The sequence below is a fragment of the Spinacia oleracea genome, chromosome 1 (assembly GCF_020520425.1).
Source record: "Spinacia oleracea cultivar Varoflay chromosome 1, BTI_SOV_V1, whole genome shotgun sequence".
Lineage (NCBI taxonomy): Eukaryota > Viridiplantae > Streptophyta > Magnoliopsida > Caryophyllales > Amaranthaceae > Spinacia > Spinacia oleracea.
In genome coordinates this window covers 53,246,025-53,257,920 of record NC_079487.1, presented here as the reverse complement: position 1 = coordinate 53,257,920, position 11,896 = coordinate 53,246,025, and the positions used below count along the sequence as shown (strand labels likewise).

General features: G+C 37.9%; 1 protein-coding gene across 1 annotated transcript; it reads left to right on the top strand.

The window, feature by feature from the left end:
* The first annotated feature begins 6,472 nt into the window (after nt 1-6,472).
* LOC130465883 (uncharacterized) lies at nt 6,473-11,382 on the top strand. Its single transcript, XM_056834697.1, has 6 exons — nt 6,473-6,670; nt 6,763-6,870; nt 6,948-7,029; nt 7,113-7,214; nt 7,320-7,464; nt 10,974-11,382. Exons 1-5 carry the CDS (start codon nt 6,534-6,536, stop codon nt 7,416-7,418), a joined length of 528 nt encoding a protein of 175 aa, XP_056690675.1. The 5' UTR covers nt 6,473-6,533; the 3' UTR covers nt 7,419-7,464; nt 10,974-11,382.
* Nucleotides 11,383-11,896: the final 514 nt, after the last annotated feature.

The window sequence follows — 11,896 nt, the reverse complement described above, 5'->3', positions numbered from 1 at the left end:
GAAAATTAATATTTTTGAAAACATAATTTTATCAAACCATTGATCAACACACACACACAACGATTAATTAGTCGTGTGTGTGTGTGCCGACCAACACACACGACAACAACAAAGCAACAGCAACAGCACAACGCACCACAAGGGCGCGCGCACGCGAAGGGGCAGGCAAGCAAGGGGCACAACACACAGCAGGCACAACGCACAGCGGGGCACTCGACACACGAGCACGAGGCTCAGCGGGCGCGGGACAACGGGACTGCGGGACACGACACACGCGACACAGCAGCAGCAATGGTGCTGCGCTGCCGGGCGAGGCACGAGGAGAGGGGCTACAAGGCTTGGCACATGGGGCTGGGCACACACATGCGCGACACCACTTGTGCCTTGGGCTGCAAGAAAGTCGGACGAGAGAGGAAGAGAGGGGCGTGGGGTGTGCCGCAAGAGAGAGGAAGAGAGGAAAGAGAGGGAGTGCTGAAAATTTTGTGAGGGTTTAATGAGGGGGTCTATTTATAGTTTTTCTCTCCCATGTGGGCTAGGTTATGGTAGTTTGAGTTGGGCTTGCTTTTGGGCTTAGTTCATTAAATTCCTTGCAAGCTTTGTTGGGTTTAATTAAAACAAAATGACCGGGCTTTAAGTTTATTAAATTCGTTTTTGAAATACGACCCAACAATTCCCGATTAAATAAATGCATTGAATTTATTTAATAAAAATACAATTTTCAAAATAATTAATATTTAAATTAATTAAAAATATATTTTTATAAATGTTTTATAAATATAATAAAATATATTTATAATTATAGAAAAATACGAGGTATTACAGGCTACCCTCCTTAAAAGAAGTTTCGTCCCGAAACTTGGGCACGGAAATCACAACTTTAAAACTAAACTTGAGATTATTTTGAGACTCTAGTGCGTTTTCTTTGCAAAAAGTTTTTAGTTGCTGTACTCTTTAAGTAATTCAACATGACAATAAACAGTGAAACTTCACTGGAAACAACGATTCAAGCATATCCTAAAGGATAAATTGGGTAAACAAGGTAAAAAGCGCTAAATTCTACCGCACTCTACCCCCCTTAAGGAAAACGAGTTACGGCCCCGTAACTCAACTAACTTCGGGAAAAAGCTCGGGATATTTCTTTCTCATTTCCTCCTCCGCTTCCCAGGTAGCTTCCTCAGACTCTTGGTTAGACCACAACACTTTTACGATCTTAACATCCTTAGTTCGAGTGCTACGCACCTTGCCATCAAGTATCTTGACAGGTCTTTCCTCAAAGGTCAAACTTTGGTCTAACTCTATGGTCTCCGGTTGTAGTACATGAGACTTATCCGGGACATACTTCCTCAACTGGGATATATGAAACACATTATGCCCTCTATGCAAGTCCATGGGCAAGGCTAGTCTATAAGTACTTTCCCTATCCGTTCTAAGATCTCATATGGGCCTATATACTTCGGGCTAAGATTCCCTTTCTTCCCAAATGTCATCACACCTTTCAATGGTGAAACCTTTAGCAACACTTTGTCACCTATTTGGAATTCTTCATCCCTACGCTTTAAATCTGCGTAGCTCTTTTGGCGATCTTGCGCGGCTTGGATTTTGGATTGAATAGTCCTAACCTGATTCATAGTGTCCTCTATCAATTGGGGACCTAGTATAACGGTTTCACTAATGTCACTCCAACATAGTGGAATTCTGTATTTTCGTCCATACAGGGCTTCGAATGGTGCCATTCCAATACTGGCATGATAGCAATTGTTGTATGAGAACTCAATTAGATCTAGGCTATCTTCCCATCCACCTTGGAAATCAATCACACAAGCTCTTAGAATATCCTCTTAGGTTTGAATAGTTCTTTCGGTTTGTCAATCTGTGGCTGGGTGGAACGCTGTACTCATTTTCAATGTTGTACCGAAGTTCTTCTGCACACTTTTCCAGAAATTCGAAAGGAACCTAGAATCTCTATCTGATACAATATCGTTAGGAAATCCATGTAATCTCACTACATGCTTGATGTAGGCTTTGGCAAGTTGTTCCATTTTCCAGGTTTCTTTCATTGGTATGAACACTACCAACTTAGTCAACCTATCGACCACTACCCAAATGGTATCATTTCCACTTTTCGACTTGGGTAAACAAGTGACGAAGTCCATTGAGATACAGTCCCACTTCCAACTCAGAATCTCTAAAGGTTGGACCTTTCCCTGGGGTCTCCTATGCTCAATCTTAACCTTTTGACAAGTCAAACACCTTGCCACGAATTCAGCCACTTCGTTTTTCATCCTTGGCCACCAATAGACCTTTTTCAGATCCTTATACAGCTTGTCACCTCCTGGGTGAACAGAATATGGTGTATTGTGACCTTCTCACATCAACTTCTCCTTTAGTTTATCCCACTTTTGAGGTACGCACCATCGTCCTTTATACCTCAAACTTCCATCCTCGTGGATCTTAAAATCAATCTCTTTTCCTTGAAAAATCTTTTCCTTGATCCGCTCTAACTTAACATCACCAGCCTAATTCTCCCTGATTTCTTCAAATACTGACAACTGGATGGTTAAGGCATTCATCATACCCTCGAGGCATTCTCCACTCAATATTTCTAGATTCAATCGCTGCATGTCCTTTCACAGCTCGTTAGCAACTACCACTAGAGGAAAAATGCTTATAGGATGCCCATCAAAGGTTGCCCTTAAATTACAAGAGCAACTTTTGATGGTTAAAAAAAAACATTTCATTTCCCTCCAACTGAAACAAGCGCAACTTTTAACCCTAACATTTCATTTCCATCCTGCAGCAGTCAGGTAGACCGTACGTACCTCCATAATCTCTTCTCCTTCTTCTTCTTCTCTCCATCACCGCCCACCATCACCACCAACACCACCGTGTTTCCGTTCTTCTTCACCTCCAACCGGCGCATTTACCGTTCTTCTTCGCGGCCTCCAGATTCCGGCAGTTACTGTGTTCAAATCGCAGCCCCTCCTCTTCGCAGATTCCGGCCCAGTAAGGTGTTCTTCTTCGCAGCCCCTATTCCGGCAGTGTGGTGTTCTTCTTCGCAGTAATTCCGGCAGTTACGGCGTCCGGCATGCTCTCCTGTTCCTTCTTTTCCGGCGACGAGACATGCAATTATCTTCACTCACCACGCAATTCTCTCCATTTTCGGTGGTTGATGTTCCTAGGTATGGTGTAATTGCATAATTTAGTTAAATTACTCCCTTATTTTCTCTGTTTTTGCTTGGTTTGTGCAAAAATGGTTTGTCTATTATGTTCTTGCGCTTGAGGAGGTTGAGTTGGTGCAGGTGATTCGGTGGTTGTTGGAGGGGGTTGGATGATGCAGAGGGACGAGTGGGACGAGTGAGGCAGATGGATAGTCGGTTCAGTGGTGGGGGAGGTGGTGGCTTGAGGTGGTTTAGTGGTGGTGGGAGGTGGTGGGAGGGAGGTAGAGCATAGGCATCGTGGCATAGACATCAATAACCACTAGTGGAAAAAACCCCTGTTGTAGCCCCCTTGTTGAGGGGGGCATACATAAGCGCGCCTCAATAGCTACTTAGTCAACGCGGGTCAAATATTTTACTATTCTGTTGAGGCGGGCTTTTTTAGTGTTTGCTTCTACAGAAGCTGTTGAAGGGGGCTTTACTTGCCCGCCTCAATAGATAGAAGCTGTTGAAGGGGGCTTTTAATTGCCCGCCTCAATAGGGTCTATCTGTTGAAGGGGGCTTTTAATTGCCCGCCTCAATAGGCTACATTAAATTTTAAAAAAATAAAACCACCGCCAAACGTACAGATCGATAAGCTTCTCTTCTCTTCACTTCTCTTCTCTTCACATCTCTTCTCTTCACCGCGCGACTCCACCACCACCATAACCACCACCACCACCTTCCTCACCGCGCGGCTCCACCACCACCATCTGAAGGAGAGTTTCCCCACCGTCGTCTTCCCTATCTCGGTTGACTCTGTTTCACACAGTGCCGCAATATATCAAGGTTAGGTTATAATTGATTCTTGTTTTGCTTGGTCTTAAAATTCAGTTTCTCTTCAATTAGTTGAGCATAATGAGTTGATTATGCAGAGAATTTAGGCTAATGTTTCAATATTGGATGAATTTACAAATTAGGGTTTGATATTTGTGGTTTTTCTAGTTCAGTTACAAAATAGATGTTAGGTTAAATTTTTCTAGTTCAGTTACAAAATAGAAGTTAGTGATATGGGTTTTGTGTCTAAATGATGAAGGTCTCTTTTATGGTGATGGTTTATGTAAGCTATGTGAGTAGCTCGATCCAAAGTATGCAGATGAAATGAAGTGTTTGAACTTTTAAGTGGAGCGAATCGATATGAATCTGTTGAAAATATGTCTGCATAAAATATACTCATGTGTTCATTGTAATATTGATAGTTTATTAATGATGTAAACTAATCGTTGATATTGGATTGTAGCTTTATAGGCTCTAAAATTACCATAGCTTGATGTATTCACTATAGTATATTGTGATGTTTTTTGTACACGCTTATCTACAATATTCTGATGTATGACAGTGGAGACTGTTGTTGCTGCTGCTTTGATTTTCAAGTTCTTTTAGTTCCATTTTTATTATGCTACAATATTGTTCTTGCTATTGTTGAGTTCCTATTCTGGGGTTTTGTGAGATCGGAAACTGTCCATAGACAACTGCCTGTGGGGCTTTGACAGGTTCAACAAGGACTAAAATAGGTGCAACAATAAACTTTGTCACCTTCTACTTGGTTGCATTGCCTGTACTAGTTGTTATGGCATTTTCGGTCAAGGTTGGATTTATCGGTCTGTGGTTTGGGCTCGCAGCAGCTCAACCAGCTGGTGTACCTGATGCAACCAGCTGGTGTACCTGATATAGCCTGCTACAGTATCTGATAATAACGCAGATTGTAAACACTTCTTTATTGCAAGTATTATGTTAACGGTGTGAAAAAAACTAGTCTGCCCCCCTAGAGATTTTTTTAGTCTTTTTTTGTTTCTTGGTTAAAAATTTAATCAAGCCAGGTCGTCGAGCACCTGTCAAAATTTGAAAATGTATGCACAGTCCGCAGCAAACCTCCGTGCCTCTTCCTTTGCCGAGGACCAGTCTCATATTAACTAGTTCTACTTACAAGGCTTTTGACTATGGCTGAGTATGAGTAGTGCCAGGTGCTTGTAGCTTAACTCTTGCATAGTTGCATGCATAGGGGCTCATTCAGTTATCCATCCTGTTGCATGGAAACAAACTGTGGTTTGATATTTAACTTAAGAAAGGACTTTAATAACCAAATTAGGAGATTCTATAGCTATGTTATTTTATGTGGAGCTTTTTCCTTTCTGTTACTTTTCAACTAAATCTAATAGCATTTGCTTACTTCTAATTTTCAAGGGAGATGAAGCATCATTGCAAAAAGCGCTGCATTTGGTGTACAACCTCAATCAGGACTGTGTAGATGTTCTGTTTTATGCTTCTTGGTGCCAGTTCTCGAGGAACTTCAGACCAAGCTATTCAACCCTGTCTTCCTTATATCCATCTATTCCTCATTTTGCAATAGAAGAATCAGCCATCAGACCAAGGTTTGGACTTAAAACCAAATCTTAGTTTTTTTTAACTCACCAGTTCTACGCACTGATCTGCACAGCTCAGATCAGAACTGTGCAGATCAATGCACAGAACTGATCAGAACTGACCAGTTCTGTGCACTGATCTGCACAGTTCTGATCTGAGCTGTGCAGATCAATGCACAGAACTGATCAGAACTGACCAGTTTTGTGCACTGATCTGCACAGTTCTGATCTGAGCTGTGCAGATCAGTGCACAGAACTGATCAGAACTGACCAGTTCTGTGCACTGATCTGCACAGTTCTGATCTGAGCTGTGCAGATCAGTGCACATAACTGCACAGTTCTGGGCAAAATGCTACAATTGGCCATTTACAAAGCTATACCTAAAATAATGGCCTTATGGTATTACACCTAACATGCAAAACAATCCCAAATCAAACCTCACCTAAAAAAACAACCCAAAAAAAAAATCATAACTCACCAGTTCTACGCACTGATCTGCACAGCTCAGATCAGAACTGTGCAGATCAATGCATAGAACTGATCAGAACTGACCAGTTCTGTGCACTGATCTGCACAGTTCTGATCTGAACTGTGCAGATCAATGCACAGAACTGATCAGAACTGACCAGTTCTGTGCACTGATCTGCACAGTTCTGAACTGAGCTGTGCAGATCAGTGCACAGAACTGATCAGAACTGACCAGTTCTGTGCACTGATCTGCACAGTTCTGATCTGAGCTGTGCAGATCAGTGCACAGAACTGATCATAACTGACCAGTTCTGTGCACTGATCTGCACAGTTCTGATCTGAGCTGTGCAGATCAGTGCACATAACCTTTGAAATTTTTGTTTTTGGTTTTGTCAACTATAATAGTTTTTGAAATTTTTGCATTATACATTTACTTTGTAGGTGTTTATTCCACGAACACACCTTTGCATTTGACAACTCTCAGATTGGGTTTGTTTGTCCCGAGGCAATGTCAAGCTCTAGAATCAAGGCCAACCCTCAGGCTGCATCAATGTATTTGAAAGTAGTTTTCAATGCTGAAATTGAAAAGGAGAAGAAGGGTGATCCTAACATTACCAAGTGGTTTTTGATCCCATACCATCAAGAGTAAGTGTTAGAGATTGATCGATATTTGGTAAATAGCTATGTTATTGTTATTTTCATGCATAAGGTTGCAATAACATTTATATATAATGCAGAAATCATTGGATTTTGTACGTGTTAGACCTACGTAGAGGTTGTGCGTATATTTTCGACTCTGCGATAGGTTCCAACCGAGAAAATAGTGCATGGGGAATCTTGTGTTTGTAAGTTACTTTCAATTCTTTTTAAGTTATTTCTTTTCGTGCCGAATCAGATTCATGAAGTTTTACTCAACTTCCAGGGCATACCAAGTGTACAAGTTTAATGATGGGATTTGTCCGAATAGAGCGACTATGCAGGGGTTGAAAGGCTTCCATGTAAAGGTATATCATGCTTACTAATTAGCTTTACTTTTTTTTTTGGGTAACTACTTGGATATATAATTTATGATTTATCTCCAAATCAGTGTGCTCAACAAGTCGGCGCCCACGAGTGTGGCTATTACGTTATGAAGTTCATGCATGAAATAGTCACGTTACACCATAACACTGATGAGCGGTTAGACAATGTTCGTTCTTTTACCATATGTTAGTTGAACTACTAATACTAGTACTTTTACGTAGTAGAATTCTTAATTTACAAGTAGCATTACTTATCATGTTACTTATTTCAGGCTTACACTCCAAGAAATGCGCCTTATACCGATGAGGAAATAGATGTGGTTCGTGAGCAATGGGCTAAGTTTTTTACAACCGAGTATTTATTTACTTAGGTTGTTTAGACACAAAGATGGAAGCGTTTATATCTTCATGGATTTGGTAAAGTTCTTTAATTTTTCCATAATTACAAGTCTGCTGGATTTGCTAATTTATTGCTTTGAATACTAATCTGCTGGTCTTGCTGCTGTTGCATGTGAATTCTGATCTGGTGGTCTTTAGAATTTCACTTCCATCTGTGTGTTTCTCCTCTGTTTGCTTCTGTTTAGAGCTAAAATGACATTTCCGCTCCCAACTTTGAACTAAAAAACCTAAGGACTCATTTGATTCTTATTACATGTCTAATATGCATAGTTTTAACTTTCTAAAACTCATTCGAATCTATTTATGCACATTTAAGGCTCATTAGGTCGTTATAGGTCATGTTTAGAGCTAAAATGACATTTCCGCTCCCAACTCTGAACTAAAGAACCTAAGGACTCATTTGATTCTTATTACATGTCTAATATGCATAGTTAAAACTTTCTAAAACTCATTCGAATCTATTTATGCACATTTAAGGCTCATTAGGTCGTTATAGATCATGTTTAGAGCTAAAATGACATTTCCGCTCCCAACTTTGAACTAAAGAACCTAAGGACTCATTTGATTCTTATTACATGTCTAATATGCATAGTTAAAACTTTCTAAAACTCATTCGAATCTATTTATGCACATTTAAGGCTCATTAGGTCGTTATAGGTCATGTTTAGAGCTAAAATGACATTTCCGCTCCCAACTTTGAACTAAAGAACCTAAGGACTCATTTGATTCTTATTACATGTCTAATATGCATAGTTAAAACTTTCTAAAACTCATTCGAATCTATTTATGCACATTTAAGGCTCATTAGGTCGTTATAGGTCATGTTTAGAGCTAAAATGACATTTCCGCTCCCAACTTTGAACTAAAGAACCTAAGGACTCATTTGATTCTTATTACATGACTAATATACATAGTTTTAACTTTCTAAAACTCATTCGAATCTATTTATGCACATTTAAGGCTCATTAGGTCGTTATAGGTCATGTTTAGAGCTAAAATGACATTTCCGCTCCCAACTTTGAACTAAAAAACCTAAGGACTCATTTGATTCTTATTACATGATTAATATGCATAGTTTTAACTTTCTAAAACTCATTCGAATCTATTTATGCACATTTAAGGCTCATTAGGTCGTTATAGGTCATGTTTAGAGCTAAAATGACATTTCCGCTCCCAACTCTGAACTAAAGAACCTAAGGACTCATTTGATTCTTATTACATGTCTAATATGCATAGTTAAAACTTTCTAAAACTCATTCGAATCTATTTATGCACATTTAAGGCTCATTAGGTCGTTATAGGTCATGTTTAGAGCTAAAATGACATTTCCGCTCCCAACTTTGAACTAAAGAACCTAAGGACTCATTTGATTCTTATTACATGTCTAATATGCATAGTTAAAACTTTCTAAAACTCATTCGAATCTATTTATGCACATTTAAGGCTCATTAGGTCGTTATAGGTCATGTTTAGAGCTAAAATGACATTTCCGCTCCCAACTTTGAACTAAAGAACCTAAGGACTCATTTGATTCTTATTACATGACTAATATACATAGTTTTAACTTTCTAAAACTCATTCGAATCTATTTATGCACATTTAAGGCTCATTAGGTCGTTATAGGTCATGTTTAGAGCTAAAATGACATTTCCGCTCCCAACTTTGAACTAAAAAACCTAAGGACTCATTTGATTCTTATTACATGATTAATATGCATAGTTTTAACTTTCTAAGACTCATTCGAATCTATTTATGCACATTTAAGGCTCATTAGGTCGTTATAGGTCATGTTTAGAGTTAAAATGACATTTCCGCTCCCAACTTTGAACTAAAGAACCTAAGGACTCATTTGATTCTTATTACATGTCTAATATGCATAGTTTTAACTTTCTAAAACTCATTCGAATCTATTTATGCACATTTAAGGCTCATTAGGTCGTTATAGGTCATGTTTAGAGCTAAAATGACATTTCCGCTCCCAACTTTGAACTAAAAAACCTAAGGACTCATTTGATTCTTATTACATGATTAATATGCATAGTTTTAACTTTCTAAAACTCATTCGAATCTATTTATGCACATTTAAGGCTCATTAGGTCGTTATAGGTCATGTTTAGAGCTAAAATGACATTTCCGCTCCCAACTTTGAACTAAAGAACCTAAGGACTCATTTGATTCTTATTACATGTCTAATATGCATAGTTAAAACTTTCTAAAACTCATTCGAATCTATTTATGCACATTTAAGGCTCATTAGGTCGTTATAGGTCATGTTTAGAGCTAAAATGACATTTCCGCTCCCAACTTTGAACTAAAGAACCTAAGGACTCATTTGATTCTTATTACATGTCTAATATGCATAGTTAAAACTTTCTAAAACTCATTCGAATCTATTTATGCACATTTAAGGCTCATTAGGTCGTTATAGGTCATGTTTAGAGCTAAAATGAAATTTCGCTCCCAACTTTGAACTAAAGAACCTAAGGACTCATTTGATTCTTATTACATGATTAATATGCATAGTTAAAACTTTCTAAAACTCATTCGAATCTATTTATGCACATTTAAGGCTCATTAGGTCGTTATAGGTCATGTTTAGAGCTAAAATGACATTTCCGCTCCCAACTTTGAACTAAAAAACCTAAGGACTCATTTGATTCTTATTACATGTCTAATATGCATAGTTAAAACTTTCTAAAACTCATTCGAATCTATTTATGCACATTTAAGGCTCATTAGGTCGTTATAGGTCATGTTTAGAGCTAAAATGACATTTCCGCTCCCAACTTTGAACTAAAGAACCTAAGGACTCATTTGATTCTTATTACATGACTAATATACATAGTTTTAACTTTCTAAAACTCATTCGAATCTATTTATGCACATTTAAGGCTCATTAGGTCGTTATAGGTCATGTTTAGAGCTAAAATGACATTTCCGCTCCCAACTTTGAACTAAAGAACCTAAGGACTCATTTGATTCTTATTACATGACTAATATACATAGTTTTAACTTTCTAAAACTCATTCGAATCTATTTATGCACATTTAAGGCTCATTAGGTCGTTATAGGTCATGTTTAGAGCTAAAATGACATTTCCGCTCCCAACTTTGAACTAAAAAACCTAAGGACTCATTTGATTCTTATTACATGACTAATATACATAGTTTTAACTTTCTAAAACTCATTCGAATCTATTTATGCACATTTAAGGCTCATTATGTCGTTATAGGTCATGTTTAGAGCTAAAATGACATTTCCGCTCCCAACTTTGAACTAAAGAACCTAAGGACTCATTTGATTCTTATTACATTACTAATATACATAGCTTTAACTTTCTAAAACTCATTCTAATCTACGTATGCACATTTAAGGCTCATTGGGTCGTTATAGGTCAACAACGTACTTAATTATCTCTATAGTCTGCAACTATATCTTTTAATTTTATGCTTCAATGGAATGTAAAGACAATATCGTGAGTGTAAACTTTGGTACTCATATATATTTTCCTTCCATGCAACTTGCAGGCTAGGGATCGAGTCGATTGGAAGAAAGTCAACACGACCTTACTTAAGGTTTGTAATGCATGATCTAAAGGGACCTAAGTGGCTGGATTAGAGACATTTGTTAGATTAGCTCTCTAGCCTTTTGTCTTTAGTTGTTAATATTAGTTGTAATTTGTTAGACTAGCTAGGTGTTTAAAAATTGTAAACATACGTACTATATATACGCTTTGCTCTGTTGGGTTAATATAAATGAAGTTAATGTAATGATTTATTTATCAAAGATAAGCAGATTCATACCTTTGCTATTTTGGTGTTGATTGGGTACAGGTTTCAATACTCAATGGAGTATATATCTAGTTGTGGTTATTGCCGCCTATTTTATATTTTAAAAGAATTTGGAAAAAAAAAAATTAATGTTGTTGAAGGGGGCTTTTAATGTACGCCTCAACAACATATGAACTTTTGGCGCAAAAATAAGGACCTGTTGAGGGGGGCATTTAAGAAGTGAGCCTCAACAGAGGAGGCTGTTGAGGCGGGCTTCTTAAATGCCCCCCTCAACAGGTCCTTATTTTCGCGCTTTCTGTAGAGGTTTTTGAGGCGGGCTTTTGAAAGCCCCCCACAACAGATCACCTGTTGAGGCGAACAAAGCCCGCCTCAACAGATCACTGAGCTGTTGAAGCTACGTCTGTCGCAGCGGGCCTTGTTCGCCTCAATAAACCCAAAATGCCCCCCTCAACAGGTATTTTTTCCACTAGTGAACGTTGATATAATAACAAATAATAACAATAATAAATAATAATAATAATAATAATAATAACATTAATGATAATAACATTAATAATAATAATAATAATAATAATAACAACAACAATAATAATAATAATCGTAGTAATAATAATAATAATAAGAATAATAATAATATGAATAATAATAAATAAATAAAT

Bases quoted from the DNA above. Each gene is read 5' to 3' on its own strand.
- LOC130465883 (XM_056834697.1), top strand. From the start codon at position 6,534: ATGTCAAGCTCTAGAATCAAGGCCAACCCTCAGGCTGCATCAATGTAT. The intron at 6,671-6,762 runs GTAAGTGTTAGA...TATATAATGCAG, and splicing joins TTGATCCCATACCATCAAGA to AAATCATTGGATTTTGTACG. The intron at 6,871-6,947 runs GTAAGTTACTTT...CTCAACTTCCAG, and splicing joins GCATGGGGAATCTTGTGTTT to GGCATACCAAGTGTACAAGT.